This window comes from Dromaius novaehollandiae, chromosome 1, assembly GCF_036370855.1.
Source record: "Dromaius novaehollandiae isolate bDroNov1 chromosome 1, bDroNov1.hap1, whole genome shotgun sequence".
Lineage (NCBI taxonomy): Eukaryota > Metazoa > Chordata > Aves > Casuariiformes > Dromaiidae > Dromaius > Dromaius novaehollandiae.
In genome coordinates this window covers 51,942,771-51,968,948 of record NC_088098.1, presented here as the reverse complement: position 1 = coordinate 51,968,948, position 26,178 = coordinate 51,942,771, and the positions used below count along the sequence as shown (strand labels likewise).

The following is a 26,178-nucleotide window of genomic DNA, read 5'->3' as shown; positions in this document are numbered from 1 at the left end:
CAGCGCAGGACGGGCGGATCTCCCGCCTTCTTCCTCCTCCGCAACCAATCCACGCCGCGGAGAGGCGGGGCTTCCCGCGGGCGGGGCAGGGCCTGGCGCCCTTCCCCTCTCGCCACTGGCAGGAGTTCCTGCGGGAGGCGGATCCCTTGATGAGCGACAGCTGGCCGTGGCCGTTGGGAGAGCGTTCAGCGTCGGCCAGGGCGCGCGGCAGCGGCTCGCGTGGCTGCTGCGGGCGCGGGCAGCCCCTTCCCCTCCCCCTCGGCCAACGGTTCCGCGGCGCTGTCCCCTCTCCCCGCCGCCGGGGACTGGCGCACGTCGTCGTCGTCGTCGTCGCCGCCGCCGCCGCCGCGAGCCGCGCTCGGAGCCATGTCGGACTGGGTGTCCTACTACCGGAGCGAGGGGGCGGCGGAGGAGGAGGAGGAGGACGAGCAGGAACAGGGGGCTGAGGCGTTCGGTAAGGCTCCCCCGGCCCCGAGGGCCCGCTCCCCCGCCGCCTTCGGAGGTTTCGCCGCGGTTGCTCGCCGGGCTCGGCGAAAAAGAAGGAGGGAGGAAGCAGCTGTTAAAACTGTTTTTCCTCCTTTCCATAGTGGACCACAAATACGCGGGTCGGGACAGCTTGATTTTCTTAGTTGATGCTTCCAAGGCCATGTTTGAGTCGTACGAGGATGAGGAAGAATTCACTCCCTTTGACATGACCATGCAGGTAAGCTTAGTCAGAGAGTTGGAGACCTGTGACCTATACTTTTCAGGGCCTCGAGGTGTTTCACAAACCCTCTACAGACTGCCATGTGCGCACCGCTACAAATATAGCCATCCCGTTGTCTGTCTTTTTGCCACACCTATTGGTGTGTGAAATTGCTGTGGAACATAAGTGACAGATTTCTGTATGACTGTGGGTTTGGAAAGATGCATTGGATGCTGGGCTGTGTCCAGACATTGATGGTGGGAATTTGTATAGAGTGAGTGATAAATCCGCATTCAGGGTAGCAAGTCTAAGATATTTTTTTTCTTGATCTTGCTCATAGAAAGGGAGTGATAATGAAAAATACATAAGATTGTGTAAGGGAGGAAAAACCCCACTGACAAACAAGAACCAAATTCTTTCTTCTGCTGAAATACAGCTTAAAGTAATTTTTATCATTCTTGATAGTGCTTGTATAAACTGTTAATTGCCAAAGACAGAACTTCTGCACTATTTTGCAACTAATTTTCTTTGTATTTTGACCTGTGTGCATTCTTTCCAGTGCATCCGGAATGTGTATACCAGCAAAATTATTAGTAGTGATAGGGACCTGCTAAGTGTTGTGTTCTATGGCACAGAAAAGAACAAGAATTCTGCAGACTTCAAGCATGTTTATGTTCTTCAGGAGTTGGACAATCCAGGTAAAAGGCAGTGAAGTGGTACAAAGGTTTATGTAGAAGATGGGGAACGGAAATCTGTGTTGTCAGTGGATGGTCTCTTGGAAAAGAGAGAACTGTCAGAAAAACAAAAATGTTCCTGTTTCTGGGATTTTTTTTTTCTGATAGATTTAGAAATTTAGTGGGAGCTTATCCTTTTCTGTTATAGTTGTTTCAGATCTCTTTCCTGGGTCTTTTTCTGTTTTAACATGGTGATTCACCTGCTATCTGTTAAAGCTAAGAGGATTACAATAGAACTCTTCAAAGCCCATCAGGTCTCTGCTACACTTCTGAACAATGTATGTACATGCTAAGGCACCACAGATTCCAACTGAAGGCAAGCATGCTACCTGTTTATGGTCTTCTGACTGTTTCTTTCATAATAACTTTTAAAATTCATGAGTTTACCTCCTCCTTTTTCTTAAGATTACCTAGCATGTGTGCGTTGTGAGAGTGCAAATAGCTGAACTTGAAAGGGTAGCAGTAGTAATAGGAGTTCAAACAGAGCATATTAGGAGTGACAGCTTCCCTGTGAGCTGAGAATATTGTGGGATAATTTTGTCTACTAGCTTTTAATAGTTGCCTGTATCTCTGAGGAGGTTTTATTTAATTCTCTTAGCTTGGAGGTGCAGGTTAGCGTTCTTGCTATCATACTTTAATAAAGCATGGGATTCTTCTGTAAGAAGTGTACCTTCAGAACTGCTTGCAACTGAGACCTGATGAGACTGCCCTAGGCTATTTTCTTTTCTCTGCCAGCAAGTATCTTAGGCTCCTCACTTGTCCTTCCTCCTTCTCCTTTTTTAAAAAGGCCAGTTTCAAAAAGGCCATTGATACCTGCCGGGCATGTTGCTATGCTCCATCAGGTGATCTATGGTCTGAATCTGGCCTTCAGGCTAGTGCCATCTGGCTTGTGGGTAAAGGAGCAGGAACAGTTCTCCACCTTCCCAACATGCCGTGGAGATGCAGAATATATTTCAGCCTCCTCTCCTTTCTCAGGCAGCGCAGCAGTCTGCCAATCCTCTGGAGTGAGTGGAATCACTGTCTTTCTGGGGGACAGCCTGCAGTTTCAGCACAGAGAGCTTGTGACGCTCTGTTCCCTGCCCGTTTCCCTCCCCAGTAGAAAGTGCTCCATATTGGTGCCTGGGCACTTTGAATCCTTTTGGCTTCAGTAGGTGCTTTCAACTGGCAACCAGCTTGCAATATTGAAAATGTAAGGTTATCCTAAATAATTTTCCCAGCCAAGTGTTGGGAGGGCACTGCTACAGAGATGCTAAGGGAGGTTAGTCAGGCATCAGCTGCAAGAGACTGGCAGTGCTTGTTTGGAAGAGTTTGCAGTGGTTCTTTTAGTATTTCTGATGTGTGCAAATGCTGTTACTTTCTTTAGGTGCTAAGCGTATTCTAGAACTGGACAAATACAGAGGAGACCAAGGACAAATACTTTTCCGGGAGACCTTTGGCCACAATACCGGCTATTCACTGGGTGAAGCACTCTGGGCCTGCTCTAATCTCTTCAGCGATGTTCGAGTGAGAATGAGCCACAAAAGGATTATGCTGTTCACCAATGAGGATAACCCTCATGCCAATGACAGTGCTAAAGCCAAGCTGGCTAGGACCAGAGCTGGTGATCTTAGAGACACAGGTCATTATTTTCCCCTTTAACTTAGGCTTGGAATTTAAGGCAGAATAAAAGTGATGTATCCTTGCAGTGCATGTTAATTGCGCTGCAGCTTCTTGATGAAAAAAGAATGTGAAATTATCAGAACTGAGTAATCTTTCTGAAGCTTTCTAAATTAGAAAATCTGATATCCAGTCTGATGTGCAACAACTAACTTCTGCTTTTTAAGGCCTTTTTTCCTACTTCCATAGCATAAATCAGGATTTGTGAGGGCCATGGAAAACTAATTTACTTCATTGTCCCGCCATTTTCCAGGAAGGGAATAATAACACTAAATCAACCGAAAAGGAAGATTACTTTAATGGCTGCATTTTGAATGAGCTGAAGAACAGCAACCTGAGCTCAGAAACTAGAGAGAAAATGCTCTGTTACTTAAAATATGCAGCTGAGACAACCACTGTTTTTGGAGTTCAGCAGATGTGCTAGATCCAGCAGCTGTGAGGCATCATTAATCCGCTAGCTTGTATAACTGGGAAAGGCGAATTTCTGAACTGTCTTTGCTTCCCTCTATGCCAGAGATGAGATTACGTTTTATAGGAGCTTGTCAGAGTTGTTTCCTGCACAATATCTCTCAGCTTCTTAATTAGGGAGGGAACTTTCTCTGTGCTATGTTGTTTTGACTGAAGGTGAGGAAGCTCTTTTGCCCCTCTCACTGAGAAGTTATCACATCCAGTGCAGATGACAGTTTGGAGCTTACTCTTGCTCAAATTCTTTGCATAGATAGAGAAATCTAAGAAATCTAAATCTGAGGAACACACTCATATATATCTTTTATTTTGTCTCTAGGTATCATCCTGGACTTGATGCACTTGAAGAAGCCTGGAGGATTTGATATCTCCTTGTTCTACAGGGACATCATTAACATAGCAGAGGATGAGGAGCTTGGGATCCAACCTCATGAATCAGGGAAGCTGGAACATCTCATGAAGAAAGTACGAGCAAAGGAGACAAAGAAACGGGCTTTAGTCAGGTGTGTGCCTAAGTCTGACACTTTATCCTTTGTAGGCACCTAATGTTACTTTTTGACTGCATCTCACCTCCCTCTTCTGGAAGGATTGTTCTGTAAAGGCAATGCTTTCATTCCCTGGTCTTATGTGGGGGACTGCAGTGGAGAGTAAAGCTAGGCCTCCTATTTTTCCGCTGTATGAAATCTCCTGTATTGAGCTTGGCCAGATATTATTCTGAAAAAAAAGAAACGATCACCAAAGTAAAACATCTACCAAAAATCTGCAGCTCATAATAGCAAATGTTTAGTTTATAGCAAAGTCTGACTGAAGTGATGCTTTGCTTACCAATGTTAACTTAGAGAAAAAAAAAAAAAAGCATTCCAATGTGGCTGATAGGTGTTTTGACCTATTGTTAACTAGTCATATGTGGCCAATCTTGTCTAGGCATTTGGTGTTATGCTGAAAGATTCATACAGCCTTGATATTTCTTATCTCCAACTGAAAGATTAGAGATACTTACAGAGAGATTAAAGGGATCTTGACAAAGAGGACAGAAAATTTTCTTTGGAATCACCTGCTTCATATTGTTTTGTTTTTTAACAAGCAAGTTCATAGCAGAGTGATTTGGGTGCATAGTTCGTGAATGAACTTCACAGCCTAGTGGGTTTTTTTTTTCTTAATATATATTAAAAAAATCCCACCTTGGGTTGTTGTCACTGGTGTTCTTGCTGCTCCTTGCAACTTTATTTTCCTCTGCTGGGAATGTTCCTCAAGTCTAATTCTTGAGGAGGGAGAGTTCTACACCAGTGATATCTTTTAGAACGGAGGAAATAACATTCACAGTAATTCACTGTTCTGCCCTCAGAACTTAAAGATTACCTCCAATTTTAAACTTTATTCTTCTTCTAAACTTTTCTCTGACTTCTGAAACTTCTGTTTTTTTCTTTTCATGGTATTGTTTGTCTTGATGGGACTCTTTTGGGGGAATTTTGCCTTCTGCCTGAACAGCTATGTGAATTCAGAGGCCACATTTGCATTAAGCACAAGTTGGTACATAACTGTGGACTTGTCCTGTGCTCTGTCTGAGGATAACTGCTCTTCAATTTAAAAAAGGATGGAAAAAATAGGGTAAATCATTTCTGCTTAAATATTTTTTTTTTTATGACCAGGACTGACAACATTGCAAGAATGCTTTTATGTGAGTGAGATTATGAACCAAATAGTATCTTTTCAGAGATATGTGTGGTTTTAGGGGGCAGAATAGGAAGTCTGAGAAAATAAGTTATTTGGGGAAATGACTTTCTTTTAAAAAATTATCTTTCAGAGTCTCAAGTCTGAATGTGCTTTTTTTGTACAGGTTAAATCTGTATCTGAGCAAAGATCTGTCTCTTACTGTTGGTGTGTACAGCCTCCTTCAAAAAGCTTATAAACCATATCCAGTGAAGCTTTACCGGGAAACCAATGAGCCAGTTAAAACAAAGACAAGAATGTTTAATGGGAAAACAGGCAGCTTGCTTCTGCCTTGTGATACAAAAAGGGCTCAGGTAATGTATTCATTATGTCTCTTTTTCCTGTTGCTGTGATTTGGCAGGGGGAGGGAAGGGAATGCTAAGCATCTTACTGCTTTTCTTGTATTTCACTTCCATGGTCAATTGCAGAAATATTTGCGTCCGCATGCCCCTATTATAGTTTGGTTGCTTTTTAAGCTAAGTAGGAGAGTGGGTTGTTTCTTGGGTGAGACTCTTAAGGTAAAACATAGCTACTGGTGGAAGTGTGCTTGGGAACTCGGGTCACGTTCTTTCTGTACGGCAGAACCAGGTTGTCAGAACCTGATCTTATGTGGCCTTGTGCTATCGGTGCTGGTGCGATCTTTTGAATTACTAGAAACAGATTTTGATCATTCTTATTGCTATTACTGTAACCTTTTACTGTTTATTGTAAGAGTACAAGTGTGAATCACTGGGGTTTTCTTGGGTTCTTTTCCAAACCAAAAAAAGGCATATTAGCTCTATTTTTGCTATTTTGTTCTTTGGTTTCCCTTCTTGCTTGGTAGTTTCGCTGATACAGAGTGATTGATTGTCACACTCTGTTCAGGCACAGTGTTATTTCAAAGCAGGTTATGCAGTTGCTAGGTATATTATCACAAGCATGCTTTGTGTGTCCTTCCATGCCAAAGTCTCTTAAAGTTGTCCTCTTAAGATGTGATACTAGGCTTATTTATACTGGACGCCAATTTCTTGAAATCAAGTGCAGAAAGGTGAATGTTAAGATCCTACTGGGCTAGCCTCTATAACCAGGCTACAGTATGTTTTCATTTATTTTGTGACATATGAGTGATGCTTCAATAGCTTGAGTTGTTAATCACTGTTTCTGCTAGGAGCAGGTAGCTGACATGCCTCTGCTGAAGCAGGTTAGGAGACATAGACAGGACAGATGGGACCTCTGGAGGTGTCTGATCCAACCTTAGCTCAGAGCAAGACTCACCTCAAAACTGGATCAGGGCTTGTTCTGGCCAGCTCTGAGTAATTCCAAGGAGGAGATGCTGCTGCCTTTCTGTGCCAAGTCTTAACCACTGTCTTGGGAAACACTCAAGAAATGTTTTCCTCATATCTAGTCCAAATTTCTCTGGAGACAGTGGCTGCAGACTGCAACTTGTCCTTTCACTGTACAGTAATGAGGAGAGTTTGGCTCTATCTTCTCTATAACCCCCTTTAGGTAATGAAAGACAGCAGTTATATTCCCCCACACCCTTGACCTCTTCTCCTCCTGGCTAAAAAAAACCCAGCTCAGCTCCCTCAACATCTCCTGATGCATTGGATCCTCCAGCCCCCCAGCCATCTTAGTGGCCCTCCTGTGGGCTTGCTCCAGTCTGTCAATGTCCCCTCTGAACGAGGAGGACAAAAATGGACACAGCACCCCTCATGCAGCCTCATGACTGTCGTGCAGAGGGGAATAATCACTTCCCTGGACCTAAGGACTAGGTCTTACCAGTGCAGCCCAGTGCGTGGCAGCCTTGCTGCAAGGACACACTGCTGATTCCAGTTCAGCTTGTCCATCAGGACACCTAGGTGTTTTTCTACAGAGCTGGTCTGTAGCCCATCAGTCCCAAGCTTGTACAGTTGCAGTTGCAGGGCTTTGTATTTGCCTTTGCTTCATGAGTTTCCTGACAGCCCATTCCTCCAGCTTGCAGAGGTCCCTCTGAATGGTAGCCCTGCCCTTCAGCAAAACGACAACTCCCTCACAGTTTGGTGTTGTCCATGAAAACTTGCTGAGGGTGTAGCTGGTCCTGTCGTTCAAGTCGTTTATGAAGATGGTAAGAAGCATTGGCCCCAGTACTGACCTCTGAGGAAACACCACTTATAACTAGCTGCCAGTTAGACTCTGCAATGTTTATCATCACTCTGATAGTCCAGCCAGTTTTATGCACACCAAATTGATCTTCCTCTACTTTTGGTAGTAGCTCTTCCCCAATTCTTCTACCCCTAAGCTTTGCTACTAGACCTGGGGACCTGGGAGGCCTGAGAGCAGATCTTGTCGGTAAAGTCCAAGGCAAAGAAGGCATTTAATACTTCAACCTTTTCTTTTTTCTTTATCTCTAAGTTGCCTGCCTTATAGGAATGATGCCATGTTTTCCCTGATCTTTTTGCTGCTGATGCACCTTTAGAAACCCTTTTTGTTGCCCTTCACATCCCTTGGCAGTCATTTTCTCTTAGAGTTCCACCAGGTGTGAGAAATGCTGTAAGAAATATTGTGACCTTTTAATACTGTGAGGTATTAAAAACTAGTGCAGTGGGTTCTGAAAAAAAATTAGATGAAGGATGAAAATGGGCTGAAAGTGGGCATCTTTCTCCTTGCTCTCCCTGTCTTTCCACTGTCTTTTAGTAGAACAGATTTTATTATTCCTAATGCTATTTTTGATCAGATTCTATCCCCATGCTCAGCATTACTGTCTGCTTTTCCCTGCCACCCTCTACTTTAGATGTATGGAAACCGTCAGATTGTGCTGGAGAAAGAGGAAACAGAAGAAATAAAACGGTTTGATTCACCAGGCTTGGTTCTGATTGGCTTCAAACCGCTTTCAATGCTAAAGCAGCATCACTATATCAGGCCTTCCCAGTTCATCTATCCTGAGGAGGTCCTAGTAAAGGGTAAGCAAAGACGGGAACAGAAGATTCACCACCTTGTATTATGGTAACCAGCTAATTCATAGCGTGATCAAGTGGGGATCACTGAGACTCCATTTGACATCTTTGCCTAGTTTAAAAACTTATTAATGTTAAAAAGCATAGGTTGAACTGTTACTGCCCCTCCCAGTGCAGGTAGTTCTTGTTTTCTTCAGTAGCAGAGGTGGTGATCCTGCTTCATGTTTCATCCACCATGACAGACAGCTAATCAAACTAAACGGATGTGGCCCTGAAATACTTCATTTAGTCATTTATAAACATAACTAGTTTTTAAAAGTGAAGGATCCTACTACCCAATACGAAGACGAAGGTGGTAAAAATGTTGCAGTTTTTGAGTCCATGTCAGCTAGGAGCGGAAATGAATTGCTAAAGAAGTGTTGAATTAACAGCATCTTAATGGCTTGTTTTAATGACAGTAGTAGCGAGAAGGAGAAGACATTAAGGACTGCTTTTTCTCCCTTTTTTAAGTGTATGCACAAATCTACTAATCTAGAAATATAGTATTCACCCATTCCAAGCTGTATTATAAAGAAAAACCTCTAACTCATAAAGCGAGTAAAGAGGATAAGTTATGACTAGGTGCCTTGCATTGTCTGACTGAAGAAGCACCTCTACCCTGGCTTTTCCAGCTTAGCAAATTTCTAAATCAAACATGTTATTTGTATGTGAATCTTTTCCTGACCAACCTATCTGATCAAATTTAAAGCAAATGTGCATAGGCCTGGAGGGAGGAATATTGCAGTCTGAATCCTTGGTGTGTTACTTCTGCAGTAGGTCCTATGATGTGCTGCCACTGCTACTATTGTGCCCCACCAGACCAGAGAGAGGCTTTGTATATACCCATTTCCAGTTCTCAATCTTCTTTCATTTCTCAGATGCTGGCGATTTCAGTTCTTTCACCAGAACTCTCACTGATCTGATCAGGAGAGACTCATTTTCAGAGGCTCCCTCTTCCCAAAGTTTCTTTTTACCTCTGGAACATTGTGAGCATTTCAAAGCAGTCACTGGCATTTAAACTGTAATACCTAGAGTTATGTTCCTGAAATCTGGGAGAGGAGCAAAGCCCTTAATCTGACTAATACAGTCTTTACTTTGCAGGGAGTACAACGCTTTTTAATGCCTTATTGATGAAGTGCTTGGAGAGAGAAGTGTTGGCACTGTGCAGATACACTCCCCGCCGGAACACTCCCCCTCGCTTTGTGGCACTGGTTCCCCAGGAGGAAGAGCTGGATGAACAAAAAGTGCAGATAGCCCCTCCAGGTATGGCAAGAGATGCTGCCTTTCCTTGTGTCTTTGGAAACGGTCAGCAAAGTAGCCTCCTATGCTGCATGAAAATATTCTTTTTGCTGCCTTAAAAAGCTGGGGAGAGTGCTTTCCAACATCCCCTTTCTTCGGTTTTCTCACTGTAAGTATCTGATGTTGAAGAGGATGCAGAGATGTCCCTGGCTGTAGTTCCTACTTGAAATCTTTGAAGGCTTACGTGGAGTAAATGCATCTAGTTGGAAGAATGTGCGGTGATGTCTACGGTGATGCATCTGTGAGGCAAGGCTGGTGCTGGCAGTGTTGTGATACTGCAGCTATCTTGATACAGCTGAAAAAATGATAAAAGTAAATGCTTTGCTGTCTGTTTTTTAAAGCCTCAGTTGCATCAGTGCTTGCTCAGGTGTAACATGGCTACAGTATTTTTCCCTGCCTCCTACCTTTTTTCTAGCAGATTCAAGTAACTGACCTAAACATTAAGAACTTTTTTTCAGTTGGCTGACTAGGCAGTCACATCCTTCCCTGAATTTTATTGTGTCCTTGGACACTTTTTAAAGCATTAAATAAATAATTTCACATACTCAACCTCACACCTTATCAGGGAGCAAAGGTAGCTCAAGCTCTTTTGCATTTTCTCTCTTCTAGAACTGGAACATTCCCTGCTGGGAGAATGTACAGGAATAGCACCGCTTTTGTACAGTGTAAGGCATTTCAGAAATAACATATAGATTTTTATTTAATATTTAAAAAAAATATTTTCAAGCTCATTTCCAGCGAGAAATAGGGAAGGTGAACAAGTTGATTTCCTGCATAAAAAGCAAGTCACAAGTTTCCAACTCTTAGCTCTGCATTTAGTTTGACTCTCATTCAAAAAGGCATTAGTGATGTTGGCTATATACATTAGGACTGGGATTGAGTGTCATGTTGTTGGTACTAGAAAGTATTACTGGTTGGTGGTGTTTACAACAAAATAGCTGGCTAGTTTGGTAGTCATCAGACCTGCCTGATCAGTGTCTTGGGCTTTCCCATAAAATGTTTTGAGGCTGTAGTTGTACATAACTGTTCTCTTGGTCTCTCTTTTCTGTGTAGGTTTCCATCTCATTTTCCTGCCATATGCAGATGACAAACGGAAAGTTGATTTTACAGAAAAGGTGCCAGCCAATCGAGAACAGGTGGACAAAATGAAGGAAATCATTCAAAAACTCAGGTTCAAATACAGGTAAGTGGAGATAAATAAAGTAGCGAGGGAGGGGGGAAGGAGAGAAGCACAACACTATTGCAGAGCACTGCTTGCTGTGTTATACACATTCTTCAGCTATGGTGTGCACACGATGAGATTTTGAAGCACCGGGTGGTTATATAGGTATAACTTGTAATGTCATTGGGATACTTTCTTATAATTACTAATCTAGTAGGCTCTCTAGTTTCCCTTAACATGTCCACAGTAAATGTTTTAGAAAGCCATAGTTAGAAATATGTTGACTGTGAAATTATCAATAGCTTAGTGGCCCTTACTCAGCAGCCAAACCAAGTACCTTAAAGGCTGTGATGATAGTAGCTGTCTGTAAAACTTTGAACTGGTCTTTAGGTTTGATCTTCAGGGCTTTGTTCCACCATATGGCCAAACCTCACTGTGTAAATATTGCTGTTCTTGTTCAAATATCATACACTGCATGAATTTTAAGTCTAGATAAACTTAGGGAACCTTGCTTATTCCATTTCATAATGCAGTGTCTTGTATCTAGAAATTACATGTAAGCTTCTACTTGTAGGAGCCAAGTATACCTCAAGTGTGGGGGAGCACCTTGTCTCCAGAACACAAATGGCTACTTGCATGCATACAAAAAAGTTTATTGCCCTTGCCCTGAAGCCTCTCCACTGCAGACACACGTCAAATGCATTTAATGAGGAAACTGCCAGAGATGATGGTTTGCGTAAACAAGTTGCTTCCCTTTGCAATAGCTTTGTCTAAACATTATTCTTAATCATTCTGAAATATCTGTGCATCATCTCATGCCTAATGCAGGGTGTTCTGGAGTTCTTTATGCAATTAGTCTTGTTCTTTGGGCTGTTGTAATTTGTTGCAGAGGTACCACATTTTATTGTGGTTATAAGAATCCATACCCAATCTATTGCAGATCAGACCTGGATCTTTTGAGAACAACAGAAGTAATAGTTAGGCCCTTTCATCATAGCTAGGATAAATTTCATGAACTGCTTTTGTGGGAGATTTGTTTTAGGTGTGCAGAAGGTAGCAAAACTGGTATTAATGCAGAATGCTGCCATCTCCATTTGGTTCATGCAGTTTTCTAACACAGTTGATGTGTGACAGAATGGCAGATAAATTGAAAAGAGGAAAGGCAGTTCTTCCACTGAGATGGATTGTTATGTGGGAAAGAGGGAAGTGTTTTGTTTTGAAATAGGTTGGTGGCAGATCTTATGCGTCTTGCCTGTCTTCTTAGCAGCATGCACTAAAACTCTGGGGGGTTCTTGGCAGGACTGACAGCTTTGAGAATCCAGTTTTGCAGCAGCACTTCCGGAATCTGGAGGCTTTGGCACTGGATATGATGGAACCGGAACAAGCTAAGGATTTGACAAGTGAGACTTATTGGTGGATGCAAAGGGAGGTGGCATAGAGGAGTCTTGACTTTCTTCAAAGTCAGAGATGTGTTGCTACAAAACCAAATATGTTTAATTTTTTTTTTATTATGTGCAGTTCCAAGATGTAGAACTCTGAATTTGTCTATTCTGAAATACCTTACTTTCCAGTGCTGTAACTGTTAAGATAAAGGAAAAAATTGTTCACTTTACCCTGCAAAATTATAATTGAATCATCTTTATGGTGATAAATGTTTTCTCTGAAATTCCTGTCCTCAAGAGCCACATTAATATTTCAGTCTGATAACTGGCAGAACTATTTAAAGAATTATTCTGCTGGGAGGAAAAGATGCCACCTTGTGGCTCTGAGAGTTTCTGGCTACCTAATCCTGATGGAGGAGTTAGCTCTTACTACTTTTTAGTACCCCCAGAGAAGTGTTAGGGTAACTACTTATCTCTTGTGAAGTGATAACTAACAAATAACCTAGGTCCATGTTTCATGCAAATGCATGACAGAAGCAAGCTGTTCTGCCTCAAATTACTTGCAACCTGAGATAGTGAACTGGCGTATTTTAAATGTCTGATGTTAGCTCTAGATAACAGCAAGACCAGTTATGAGATCTCCTATACCACTTTCCCCTTGTCGATTTTATTCTTTGTGTCTATACTCCCTCTTCAGATTTATGAGCAAGTCCATTGCATGTGAGTAATACAAATTCTTGATATTATCAAGAACTGTAAATTTCTCATTTGTGATTATCATAGCATAGTTCTTTGCATTTTGCAGGCTTACCAGACACCTGTGGTAATTATTACGTAACCATGATTATATCTGGTGATGAGCTTGTTTAGACTTTCCCGTGTTCAGTCCATTTTTAAGATGGCAAATCTTTCTCTTTTGCCAGTGCCAAAGGCTGAGGAGATGAGCCGCAGGCTGGGCAACCTGGTGGAAGAGTTTAAGCAGCTGGTTTATCCTCCTGACTATGATCCTGATAGGAGGGCTGTAAAGCGAAAACAAGGTGAGTGATGATACTGCAGGCAGACAACCTGGAGTCTGTATTCTTTGTTTTGAGGTTTATGCTTTTTCAGTCTGTCTCATAGTTTAAAGAAGCCACTTGTGCAACAACTCTTCTTACTCGTCTCCACAGCAGAGTGGACTTATGCAACTGTGACTCTTAGGAATCAGAGGGTATTGTGGTATCCAGCTAGAGAATTGCTGGAATGAGAAACTGCATAATTGTAACATGGGACATGGGAAGCAACATGAGAAAATTATTGTAAACTTTTTTGGGGTCTAACTATGCTTTTTATGACAGAGTAGTAAAGTCCTTAATGCTTTGAGTTTGTTTTCTGGGTGAGAAAGCAAACTTGTATGTATGGACTGCTTAGCAAGTCTATAGTTAGACATCTTCAGGACTAAATATTTAACCAACGCTCAAGTACGTGTGTGGTTTGGGAGTCTATGAAAGTCTTCATAAAGTGGGAATGTCAGTTAGCCAAGTTCCATACTGAGTAATTGCAGTCTGCTGCCTAGATGAGAATCCCTTAAATGTTTCACTTGTGAATGATCTTTTCATCAGAACACAAACTTGCATACTTGAGTTTGAGATCACTCACATCAATGACATCAGTGTAGTGAGTGACAGCTGCTATATAGGAGAAAATACAGAAACTAGATCTGTGTGTGTAGGTAGCCATTAACTGTGGGATGAGAAAAGTTGGTATCTTCCTTTACATTAAGAAACTCTTTTTTAAATCTTGGTGGTACAAAGTTTATCTTTCTAACAGGTGATGGTGATGGTCAAACTGAGAAAAAACCCAAGACAGAAATCTCAAGAGATGAGCTGAGGAGCCATGTGCAGAAGGGCACTCTAGGCAAGCTCACGGTACCTGTTCTGAAGGATGCATGCAGGCTTTGTGGGCTCAGGGGTGGTGGGAAGAAACAGGAGCTCATGGATGCATTAACTGAATATTTTAAGGACCACTAAGCAGGAAGAGAAGTCCATTGTTTGATTTCTATCTGCTTAAAGTTTTAGTTGTCTTATGTGGAAGCTGAGTCTGGTTAATCTTGCTGTAGAGGAGGAGAGGACTCAATGTTGCTGACTATAGCAGTGAAGAAAGTTTTTACTTTTAGTTGTGAAAAATCTCTGCAAACTTGGGTTCCGTTCACAGTAGCCAAAGGCAGAATTAAATTCCCTGCCAACTCAGGTCACTCATTGAAAATGAACACGGTTGTGCCTTCATGATTTCTTAATAAAAGTTTTTTTGGACTTCTTACTTTGCAACACTGGCTATAACATCTTTTTGCCATAAAGACAGCAAAACTCATTTTAACATGAGTAAGAAAACAAAATGATCTGCGTTAATGGCACCACATTAATTCATGCAACAGGTCAAGTCTTTGTGCTAAAAGAAGGTATAAATGTGTGTTACTGTGCTACTCTCCAAAACTGCCAATCGGTATCGCTACTTGTAAACAACCTGGGTTCTTTTCCACCGTCAGCATTATAAAGATTATCAGCAGATCTTAAAGGAGAAAATCATTATTGCTAAGTGGTACCCAATCCATTGTACAAAAAGCCAGCACTTTGCAAAGGTGTTCAGTCCAATCTTCCATTTTTAAACAGAAACTGCAAAAGCGTTTTTTTTTTTTTTTTTTTTTTTTTTTTTTTTTTTAAAAAGATCATGTTCCCTAGAGGGCTGCAAGCACTTATCCCAGTTTAATTACTGAGATAGCATAGAGCTTTTCTACCTCCGTAGCAAAGGTGAGTCAGACTACTTAAAGGCTTCTATACTTGAACTTCTGCTTTAAAAATAGCAAGTTGTAGAGAGTAGCTATTACTTATTACTTCTGGTATTTTTTTGAATCCTACTCATGTATTGTATTCATGGGTGTATATATTTTGGTTTTTAAACTCCTGCCCCTGGGTCACCCCACTTGTCTTGCAGTGCCAGATGAGTAAAAACAGTATGTGGATAAATAGTCCTTCTCCTTGCCATAGAAAACAGTTGTAACGGTTTAGCTATATTGTAACTTTCCACTGGATGCAAACATGGAATACATAAAGCATTTATTTTTGTATGCATGGTGTTCTTGTGTTCAGCATAAATTCCTGTGTTTGGCACAAAAACAATTAGGCAACTTCTTGTAGAATTAAGTAATACGTTATGGTCATGCCCATGCCGTAGTGAGTACAGTGCACACAAATACATTGGAGCCAGTTGTGAATGCTCTCTTGGCACAGTGACCACTTTGCCAGCACACTGCTTGCTTCCACCTGTACAACTCTTCTTAAAAGAGCAGCTAGCCCATACTGAGCACCACAGGACTGAAACTAGATAGTCTACTATGATACTGTAATGCAGGTTGATTCAAAGTCGTTATTTCTAATAAAGTTTTGTCTAAACAAATTTTCTTTCTAGTAGATCCTTTAGGCAAAGAAGTTGCTGTAAATGCTTGTCTTAGCAAGACTTTAACTGAAAGCAATAAAATTATGGGACTATCTTGTCCTTAATTCTGCGAGTTTTCCTTCACCAAATGTCCTTTTTCAACTCCCTCTTGGTGTGCTAACCTCCAGGCTCTGTATGTTCCAGTCTTTGGATGATTATGGCATGCTTTGTCTAAGTTAGTAGAGCCTCTCTTTGCTTTTTTGGGGCAGGCTATTGCTTTAAGCAGAACTCATCAGAGATGGTGATAGAAAGTTTCAGAGCAAAAAATTAAGACAGTTTTGCTTGCTCAAGAATCCTTTATTTCTGCTGCTCACATGCTTTGTCTTACACATGTTGTCTTGGCATAGTATTGCTGGGGCAAATCCTTTACAGAGTTGTGGTTTTAAATGCAACTAGCCCAACAATCAGCATCATTATAAGGGAACAGCAGTTCTGCTAACATACATACAAAGGAAAGGACTCAATCTTTTTAGTGACAAGTTCATCTCATCAAGGATATTACTAATATCAGACATTTACAAAAATATAAAATACAAACATAAGTTGTCTTCCATCTTTCATGAGCTGATTTCGTCTGCTTAAGATGTATTTACTAGTTGGTGCATCTGTGGAAACATTACAGGAGAAATTTATTTTCCCTGCTGTTACCATACCTACTGGTGTTCCCTACACAGTTCTTCCTGCTCTAGCTTTGCTTTCTACTTTGCAAACACTGGGAGGCCCACATACAGTGCAAGCTAAATAATCCTGTAGGGAGAGACAGAAGACTCTGTAGAAGCTTCAATAGTTAAAGTCCAGACTTCCTGCAACAGAAGAGAGGTTTGGCCTGACCTCCAATGCAGATATTTTAGACTCTTCAGCTGGAAACAGTAACTGGATTTAGTATACAGCATATATTTAACTAAAGCTAGCTCCATAAAACCACCATTACTCCACAATGGTAGTGGTGCTTCATGCTTTTCTGGAACACAGGGGTATCTATCATTCTCTTCTTGTGTTGCAAGTTGTTTCATCTGAAAAATGACTTGTTTTCTACCGTCTTGGCTATGGCTTGAAGGGTAGATCTTCAGTCATATGACTATATTGCAGTAGCTTCTGTAAAAACATGAGCTCCTTTTCATAGGTATTGGCCAGATACACAGTCCTATTTGAGCCACAGCAGGCTGCTTCCTACCATGTGTTTTATTACTTATTTAAATATCCTAGGAAACACACGCTTTGCAGCTCATTGATGCACTCCACAAAAAGGAAACTGAAGGAGCATGAACTACCACACTGCAGTAGCCTTTAGCCAATCTCTGATCAGTTTAACTTAACAAGCACTAACACTTCAGTTAGAGCAAATGTCTCCCAGAGTATGACAATTATGGGCACTCCTGTATTCATTGTTGTCAGCATTTTTATTTTTTCTTAAAGAGTCAGTATTTAAAAACAAAAGCAAGATCAGAGATTTCACCTTGTGCATTGCCATGAGGTTTCTGCTTCCCATACACCTCTTCCAGAAGTCCCATGTCTGGTTTCAAGAAAAAAAAGTTGTGCTGTGTGTACTGGCTTGATCTTGGCTCCATCCACTGCTACACGGTAGCCGCTCTCTGCCACATACATGGGCTACACTGCTTCATCACTTTGTGCATTCAGACTGCTGGAGGTGTTGCTTTAAGGTGTGCTGCGGATCCACATTTGTTAGCTGAACACTTAGCAGAAAGTTGCAGCACAAAGGAAGCTAATGGGTAGGTTAAAGCTCTGAGCAGGCAGCCATGGAGATAGGGATTTTTTTTTTCTTTTAAACATCAAACAGGAAATACAGCTGTACAATCATTTTTCAAGAAGTAATTGAATGAGAATGACTGTGTTGGAGTGGAATAATAGAAGAAAAGGGGGGAGGGGGGAAGAGGCAGAAAAAACTTTCAGTTACATCACTATTAAACAAAAACAAAAAAGGTGTTTTAAAATGAAACATTGGTATCAAAACTATTACCTCATCAACTACAGCTAAACATTTTCTCCCCCAACTCCAACTTGTCCTATTCCACATAAACTTAAATGCATGGGCACTTAGACCAACAGTCTTTCTATAGCTTGCTGGACAGACTGGATCTGAGGCTTTAGCTGTGATCCCTCCTTGATGGTGATTGAACAGGCAATGACAGGCCGGGAGACACCACATGCCCGGCCCAGGGCCTGCTTGGAGCGCACAAAGACATAGGGCACATTCTTGTCCTCGCAGAGAAGAGGGAGATGTAGGATGATCTCCAAGGGCTCAGCATCTGCAGCCATCACAATGAATTCTGCTATTCCTCTGTTCAGTGTTTTGGTGGCTGCAAAAGAAACTTAAGATTAAGTCTAGGGCTTTCTATAAAGCACATTAATGAAAAACATTAACAGATGTTGAAATTAGTATGAGCAAGCAGGAAATCTAGTGGTAGCATGATGACAGCTCAAGGAAAATGGCAGCTGCAGGGCTAGGAAAGAAGTCCAGACTGAACAGAGTGGCAGTCAGCAGTGCACCCTTGCAGGGATGAAAGCTGACCTTCAGAACATAGTCAGCAGCTCCAGGGAAGGAATTATTCCCCTGCTCAGCACTCATAGAGCTGCATCTGGAGTAGTATCCCGCCTCACCCTCAAGTGTAGGGTGGAGACTGACAAGCAGAGCAAATCCAGCACAGAGGGGCTAGAATGGTCATGGCACAAGGAGAGACCAACAAATCTGGGTTTGTTTAGCCTGGAGAAGAGAAGGCCAAGGTGTAGGGCGATGTCCTTGCTGTCTTCAACTACCTAAAGGGTAGAAAGGACAGAGCTAGACTGTCCTGATGGGTGCATAGCAAAAGGACAAGTTGCAGTCTGTGACTGTTGCCTCAGGGAAATTCTGATGGGACACAAGGAATAAAATTCTACCGTGAGAGTAGTATAGGTCCTAGGACAGGGGCCCAGAAAGGTTGTGGGGTCTTCATCCTTAGAGGTTTTTTTTTTTTTTAAGCTTGACTAAACAAGACTCCGAGCAACCTGATCCAGCTTTAAAGGGAGCACTTCTCCAGACAGATTGCACCATAGACCTTCAGAGGTCCCTTCAAACCTAAATTGTTTTATAATTCTAAACTAGCTAGGCATCTGGTAATCCCAGTGCCTCACCACTAAAGTATGCACAAACACAGTAAACCAGGAATACAGTTTGAGCATCTACCAGAACTGTATCTAAATGGTGAAAAGTTTACAGTTTAATTCTGTCCCTGAATGTTCCCCAAGCAGGCAGAGAGGAGGAGGAAAGCAAGGCACATTTGCAATAGCCAAGATCTATATAAAATTAATGGCCCACAGCTGGAGAGAAGATGACCTCCAGACACAGCTTCTCAAAGCTCTTTCTGTAACTCAAAGAACTCTAGCATACTTTATAACAGGCAAGTCTCACCTTCATTGGCTCCCTTACGTAGCTGCTTATAGTTGCAGGATTGCTGCACAAGATCCAGCAGTGTTTTGGTCAGCTGTGCATCAGCCAGTGGGTAAGCTTTGGGGTTCACTTCTGCCTCACTCTAGAGAATGGAAAGAATGTATTACAACAGGAGCAAAGGAGGCTTTGTTCTGAACAACACTACCTAGACCTTAAGTCTATCGCATATATCAACTGCTGGGATCAACTCAACTCACTATTCTCATCTGCTCAACAAATACACTAAAAATCCCATTGCATTTCATTTCTCATGTTCAAAGTAAACAGCATCTCTGCCCCCACCGCTGGGCCAGGTAGAGTTGGACAATTTCAATCCTGTAATCTAGCAGCAGTGAACTAACAGCAATCTTCAAGCAGGTGCTACCCATAGATACTTTATAAATGAAGTGTTTCAGAGCAAGTTGCTACCAGCAACAATTTAACAAGTTTAGACCTGAATTTTAAAGAAAACCTGAGAAGAGTAAGGTATCAGATTTACTCCTGCAAATTACAGATAGCTTCTAGATTTTAACATCAGTGGCATATAGGAACAGTAATAACATCATAGCAAGTATTAATAACCAGTACTGGCAGAACTAGAGTTTCCCCCCCCCCCCCCCCAAAATTTGCATTCAAAAATTGTCAATTTAAACGCAATTAGTATCCAGAAGGGAGCGGTCCAGCGTCCAACTGCTGCGATCTTCTGCCGCCAGCCCTAACAGGGAGCTAGGGCACTATCCCCGAGCTGCTCTTCCGCACGGAGAGCACACGCTTCTGCTTCCGAGGGAGCGAGCGGAGCCTGGAGATAGGGTCTCCCGGCACAGGCGACCCCACGGAGCGCCAGCCCTCCCGCCCTCTTCACGCGTGGGAGAGCGCTGAGCCCCCACGGCGCAGATGCCGCGCAAGTTACCGCCAGCGCGCACGCAGCGGCCACCCGCGGCAAGCACGGCCTCCCTGCCGCAGCCCGCCCGGCGGCGCGAGGCGGCCCAGCCGCCACGTGCTCCCCCTACGCGGTTCTGCCCGCCGCCCCCGAGGAGGCGGCGCGGCTCCCGGCGGGGGGAAGGCGGCCGCCCCGCCGGCCCACGCGGCGCTGGCGCTGCCCCGCTCACCATGGCCGCACTCTCAGCTGCCCGCGCCGCGCCGCGCCGCACGCGTCCGCTCGGTCCTCTCGGCCCGAAAGCTTCACGGAGGAGGAAGAGGAGGAGGCAGCGCACTCCCGGACGCGGGAGAAACGCGTCGCTACCGGAAATGAGGTGTCGGCGAGCCGGGGGGCGGGAAGGGGCGGTGCCGCTCCGCTCGGGGCCGCGCGGCCGGGGCCGCGGCCGAGCTCTGGGGTTGGCGCTGCGGGAAGACGAGCCTGGGCGCCTCGCCCGAGGCACCTAACTGCTCCGTGGCGGGATCAGCTGCGGGCAAGCGTCTGCTCGTTGCTTCAGACGCAAGCGTGTTTCGTCTGCAGGACCCCCTCCCTCCCGTTCTCCACCCCCAAGGATGTTGCATAAAAATGATGCTTGATCGGCCACCTGTGCGTGAAAAATAAGCAAGAGGTGCCCCAATGCCGAGTGACCGCGGAGGCACTGAGATTCCCCGAGTTAAGGCTGGGGAGCTGCAGGTTTAAGGATACGCAGGAAGCACATCAGTGCTGTGCACGCCGGATGGCTCTGGATTCTGCCGAGCTGAGAGATGGCTTCCTGTTCCCTGCCAGCTGGTTTATTCCTGCACATAATACACGAATATGCAAACAATTTTGCATGATACAATACTGCGTGAGACAGGGAGCTGTTAAATCTGCAGCATACACAGACACATACACTCATGCTTTTTCTTGGATTTCTCCCCACTGAAATTCCACCTTTATCAGCTTTGTCCCACTCCTAAGTGCAGAAGAGGATAAAGTGTTTGACTTAACTACCCAAAATCAGAAGAGCTGATACTATATCTATCAACTATAGATATCAACTATATGTAAAGCTAAAGGCAGAACTGCTGAACTTTGGAGAGGTGCTAACTACAGCTAAGCATCTTCTCAGTGGGAGACTGCTTGTCTGCCCCTGGCCTGTCAGGACTTCTCTGTGCTTCAGTTCTTCATCTCTAAAAATGAGGATGACAGCACAGAACTATTTCTACAGGGAACTGTGGGGATGTGTAAAGCATTATGTCAGCCCAGACCCTACAGCGATGCATACTGTAATATAAAATATAAATGGAAGAGTATTGAGAAGTCCTGTCTTGTTCTTTATTTTTCCTCTGCCAAACAAAGCTGAACATCTAAGGGCTACTTACCAGCCTCCAAGGGTGCTCGTACTGACCAGTACATGTTATGATGAACACTATTACTAAATGTCAAGGCTGTGCAGATGGGTGTGACAGATCATATTGTTCTGTGGCAGGTACAGGTCTAGTTGTCAGCAGTTTTTTGAATATGGTGTGAGCATATTCATGAACATCTATCCTTGGATATAGAGATCTCCCAGATGTTTACTTTTTAAAGGTGCTTTGATGCTGAGGAAAGCTGACTTTCCCTATTATTCTACACTGCATATGGACAGTAACAGTTTAAGGTTCTCACACACAACCAATTCATTTTGATATTGATTTCAGTGGAGGGACTGCCTCTGTGAAGGATGAGATTTTTCTCCTTCTTTTAGAGCTAGGTGCTAGCCAGGCCCTACAAAGTATCAGGCCCTCTTGGGAGAGGAAGGAGCTAAGTGAAATAGAAACATGAGGGGAACAGGCAGCTAACAGGGGGCAACCAGTGGAAAAGGAAAAGGAAGGGGTGTGAGGGCTGAGGGCTCACACATGGATGAAAGGGTACCAGAGAAGAGGCTGAGCTGTGCCCTCCACTCAGAAGGTGCCCATGCAACTAGAGGACACTGCTCAGAGACATGAATGGACATGGGACCAGATGTAGGTCCTTTGTGAGTCTCACGTGGATGAGGTCACAAAAATTGGATCAAAATTCACATATGCTTCTTTCCACATAAATCTTCAGTAAAAGGTGAAATATCTAAAAATATGGAGAAGAGTATATAATCAAATAACTATCAGATATAGGGCTGGGTTTATATGTGCTGGTACTGTAGGCAAACCCCATCTCTTTCCTCTTACAGGAAAAAAGAAAGCCTGGCTAAGCTTGTCTAAACATACCATAAATATATCTGGGGTCACCTCTCATACCAAGGGGAAAACCAGTACTCTCTCAAATCAGTGTTACTAAGAGAGATCAAAGGCCCTGGGTTTCCTTCCTCTGGTCTCCTCCCACCTTTCCCCTCACTCTCCCCTGTGCACACTGAAAACGGCAGCTCTGACCCTGGAGTCCCTCCAATCCGTTTCCTGGCTTTACCGGCTCTGCTCTCGTCTCTCTTTTCACACCATTTTTGTCCCACACTCTTTCTATCCCTGCTACTCCCATCCCTGCGGGTATTTTATTTCCCCAGTGCTGCAATCGGGTCCCTTTTCTGATATCCCAGCTCAGGCCCTACCCCACCTCTCCCTCTACCACAGCGTGCGGGGAAAACAAACTGCTACCCCAAACTCCTGCCGCGTCCCTCTCTCTGACTCTGGCGGGACCTCTGCCTTGCCGCTCCCCTTTCTGCACCCACCCCTTGGAGTGGAGATATTTTCCTCCCTCGCCCTGTCTTGCTCCCGGCAGCCAGTGGGGCGCCGCTCTCAAGCTCTCCTTCCCTCTTCGGAGACATCCCCGACTCCTGCGGCGAGGAGCGGCGGGGCAAACGCTCGCTAGGCGACGCAGTGCCGCCGCCAACGGCCGCCGCCCCCGGGGGCGCCCCCGCGCATGCGCGCTACGCCAGCGAGGCAGCCGTTGGCGGCGGCCGTTGGGCGGTGATGGCGGAGGCGTGCGCGCGGCTGCGCGGCCGCCACGGCGCGCGATGGGCGCTGCCGCTCCGCCCGCCGCTCTGCCTCGCTTGCGCTGTGGAGACGCTGGGCGACGGCGGCGCCTCGGTGGGCAGCGGCCCCCCCGTCTCTCTGCCGCCGGGGGGGCCCCTCTGCCTGCGCAGGGTTCAGCTGGCCTCCGAGAGCCTCCCCTGGGCCTCCCGCAGCCTCGGATCATTGGCCCTCACACCCTTCAACCTGTGCTGGCCCCAAAGAGGGCCACCCCACCCCACCCCACCCCACCCCTGGCCTTTCCATCTCATGCTCCCAGTCTGGGGCTTGGAGGAGCCGGGGTGTATCTCGGTGCTAAACTCTTGGGCCCACGTGTGCTGGGATGCTCTTCCCCCTAGGATGGCGCAAGCAGCAGCTTTGCGTGGACCTAAGTGCTAATGGCTCCTTGTCTCCGATCTGTAGTTGGTGCGTAAGAAACACATGCTCTCCCGTCTCCGTGATGCCTTGGCCTGGCAGGTGCTGCCGGTCATCCAGCTGCTGGCACCAGATGAAGGGCTCTGTGTTCATTTGATAGGAACTCTCTTTGGTAAGAGCTCCCTTGTGGCCTAATACAGTAGCAGAGAGAAGGCAGTTCTCATCTGCTTTTGAATGCATGAAAAAATGCGAGGTTTCTGCATGTTAAAAAAAAAAAAAGAATACTGAGACTATCAGCAACTACTTCTATACTCCCACCTTTCCATGTTAGCTGTATTATATTCCCTGTGGAAAACTATGCCTGTCATTTGATTTAGAATAGGTTAATTAATTTCCATATTCACCAAGGAGCAGAATTAGCATGTTAATAAAGCTCTTGCACTTTTCCTAAGTATCTTAGCTTGTCTTTAAAGTCTTGTCAGACACTGCTCTGGCTTATGGCTCTTCCTAGAACACCTTCCAGTCTGTTGTCACACCTCAGTGCTTTTTAATCTTGCTGAACTATAACATTACATGAAGATTGGTACAAAAAAGAAAGTGTGAGTTTGGAAAGATGTTATACAATGTAATATCAAATGTGCAAAATACTTATCTACATAGTGTTTTTTTACACCATCACTTTACAGCCGTAGAAATTCTTGCAGCTGTAGGGCTATATTACCCACTTCTTTCTGGAGGGTCAGACTCAGCAGAATGCAGTGTTCAGTGGGATGTCAGAAAGTGCCTTTCCAACCACAGTCTCTGTGATCCCAAACATCTCTTAGTGGTTCTTGTTTGCCATGCTGGGGGAAAGGTCTTTGAAATGTTCACTGAACTCTTGACAGAGAAGGAATAATCATCTAAATGAAGCAACAGTAAGGCAGGAAGAGAAAGGTGGAGGGTATGAATGCAAGAGCCTTCAAAGAATAAATATATTGGATTCCCTTAATTCCCACATCTCATTTGCACATCACAGATGTTTCTTATTCTTTGGGGGGGGAAGTGACTTACAAGGCCCTTCCCATGCCTTGACACAATGAATAATTCAAACTGTTTTCCCAGTTGGTTTGCACAAACTGTGCTGTGCATATGTTGGAAACAGAGGGTTTTTTGCAGGTTTAGTTCTCTTGTTTACACTGTCTGCGTACATGGCCCTATACAGATGTGAAGGGAGCAGCGCTTATGGCCAGTCCAATCCTACATTGTATGACCCTAACACTAAATGCCCCAGAAGATAGGAGAGTTGTGTTTGCATTTCAATGCTTTTGCCTATTTTTAAATAATAATTCTGTCTCTCTCTTTAAGGAGTTTACAGTTGAATGGTTTGGGGATAGCTTTGGGTTTTACTGTGCTTGCTGTAACTCCTAGAGTAGTTGGGCTCCCAGTCCAAGCTTGGGGGTACACGTAATAATACCTAAATTATAGATAGACCTTGAATGAACCAAGGGTGCATTTGGTGCCAGAATGTAGGAGGGAGCCCCAGCTGAATGTCTTAATGTCCCCGTGCCCTGCTTATGGAGGCATCTTTTGTGATACTCCTGGAGAGTATCCTCCCTCCTTTGACAAAGTCAGGTTGGTGTCATGTGAAGCAGGGGAAAAATAGAACAGTTCTAAAAGGATTTGCAGCTTTTTTTTACAAGAAGGCATTGCAGCACTCATAATCACAAGCAGGAATGAGTTCCACAATTGATTCTTGCTTATCTTTTAGGGATGTTGCATACTGTGGAAGACAGCAGTGCCTTGGACCTGTTCCTAGAAGGTGAGAGGCAGATGCCATGTCTCAGATACTGATGGTTTGTGAAGTCGAGTCTTTGTCTAGTCCAATACAGATAGTGAGATGTTCAGCTTCTACATGTTTTGAATTGGGAATAACATCTATTGTCTCTCAGTGCAGGGTGGTGAGCGGACTGTTTTAATATTTTTTTGAGGGGGGAAGGGTGAGAGAAGCAGACACGTGAATTTAAGTGTTAGTCTCATAGAGGTTCTGTGTACAATGAATTTAGCATCAGATGGACAGCAGTGGTAAACAAAACCTTGTCTTTGGGCCTGACCCGAGGCTGATCAAAGCAAATGGAAATCATCCTGTTGGCTTCAGTGAGCTTTGGGATCTGGTGCTTGTCCTCAGAATAGAGTATTTGGGATTTAGCTGTGCAGGCTTCTGTTTGCGAGCAGGCCTTCATTTGTAATCTGGAGGTAATGCCTGCAGGGCTGAGAAGGGAATCTCTGCAGTCCAATTAACCTTGGGCATCTTTGCTGAGTCTAGTGATATTAGCAATGCAATGGTTTCTTCCTGTCCAGCCACGACAGATGAAAAGAGGTATGATCAGCTCATTTCATAGAGGGTTATCAGCTTTCAGGCACGTATTTGACATGGTGTTACAAAGGTGAGAAGGTTTTCTGTCATGTTACCATTCCTTGCAAGGTGGATGCTCTCAAACAGAGCGATTTTAACTGAGTGGTAGCTAACTCCTGAAGGTTTTTAGAGATTCTGAGAGTTCTGGGCAAGAAAGGACCATTAAAACATCTATATATCACCTCTATGCCTCTACTGAGCCCTGTAGCTTTTTTTGGCTAAGGTATGTCTCCTAGGTAAACCTCTAGTATTGTGCTGGATGTACCAAGAGATGGTGGATCTAGAAGTCCCTGTTTTTTTTTTTTTTTTTTGCTTTGTTTTTTTTGGTGATGCTCTGCTAGAACACAAACAGTACTTGCAATTGGTGCCTGGTAAATGTAGTTTCTTATTGATTCCTTCTACTAGGACAGAGTGGACAGAGTTCTTACAGTTGCTGTGAACAAGGATAAAAGCCCTGAGTTGGGGCTGAGGAGGTGAATAACACAAGGAGAGGTGGGGCCTTGCTCTTGGGAAGGGTATATGAGACAACTGCAGTGGGTAGAAATGGCTGATAGATTGCACCGTTATCTCAGGGGCAGTAGTAGAGGGGGAGTAGA

At 44.1% G+C, this 26,178-nt stretch overlaps 3 protein-coding genes across 3 annotated transcripts in view; 2 read left to right on the top strand and 1 right to left on the bottom strand.

Annotated features, from left to right (window-relative positions):
* Positions 1–112: 112 nt before the first annotated feature.
* XRCC6 (X-ray repair cross complementing 6) lies at positions 113–15,577 on the top strand. Its single transcript, XM_026101355.2, has 12 exons — positions 113–454; positions 588–703; positions 1,245–1,383; positions 2,783–3,037; positions 3,860–4,043; positions 5,378–5,564; positions 8,000–8,168; positions 9,303–9,464; positions 10,554–10,683; positions 11,962–12,062; positions 12,968–13,081; positions 13,851–15,577. The coding sequence occupies exons 1-12, from the start codon at positions 367–369 to the stop codon at positions 14,048–14,050; spliced, it is 1,845 nt and encodes a 614-aa protein (XP_025957140.1). The 5' UTR covers positions 113–366; the 3' UTR covers positions 14,051–15,577.
* A 211-nt stretch (positions 15,578–15,788) lies between these two features.
* Positions 15,789–20,200, bottom strand: SNU13 (small nuclear ribonucleoprotein 13). Its single transcript, XM_026101430.2, has 3 exons — positions 20,046–20,200; positions 18,919–19,039; positions 15,789–17,830 (listed from the first exon to the last, which is right to left on the bottom strand). Exons 1-3 carry the CDS (start codon positions 20,046–20,048, stop codon positions 17,568–17,570), a joined length of 387 nt encoding a protein of 128 aa, XP_025957215.1. The 5' UTR covers positions 20,049–20,200; the 3' UTR covers positions 15,789–17,567.
* Positions 20,201–22,730: 2,530 nt separating this feature from the next.
* The window catches only part of MEI1 (meiotic double-stranded break formation protein 1), a 44,024-nt gene continuing 40,576 nt past the window's right edge, over positions 22,731–26,178 (top strand). The window contains 3 exon segments of the mRNA XM_064511794.1: positions 22,731–22,893; positions 23,239–23,362; positions 24,938–24,988. Coding sequence (XP_064367864.1) covers positions 22,777–22,893; positions 23,239–23,362; positions 24,938–24,988 — 292 coding nt within the window. The 5' untranslated portion in view covers positions 22,731–22,776.

Bases quoted from the DNA above. Each gene is read 5' to 3' on its own strand.
- XRCC6 (XM_026101355.2), top strand. From the start codon at position 367: ATGTCGGACTGGGTGTCCTACTACCGGAGCGAGGGGGCGGCGGAGGAG. The intron at 3,038-3,859 runs GTCATTATTTTC...TTTTGTCTCTAG, and splicing joins TGGTGATCTTAGAGACACAG to GTATCATCCTGGACTTGATG. The intron at 10,684-11,961 runs GTAAGTGGAGAT...GGTTCTTGGCAG, and splicing joins AAACTCAGGTTCAAATACAG to GACTGACAGCTTTGAGAATC.
- SNU13 (XM_026101430.2), bottom strand. The intron at 17,831-18,918 runs GTGAGACTTGCC...TTTCTTTTGCAG, and splicing joins ACGTAAGGGAGCCAATGAAG to CCACCAAAACACTGAACAGA.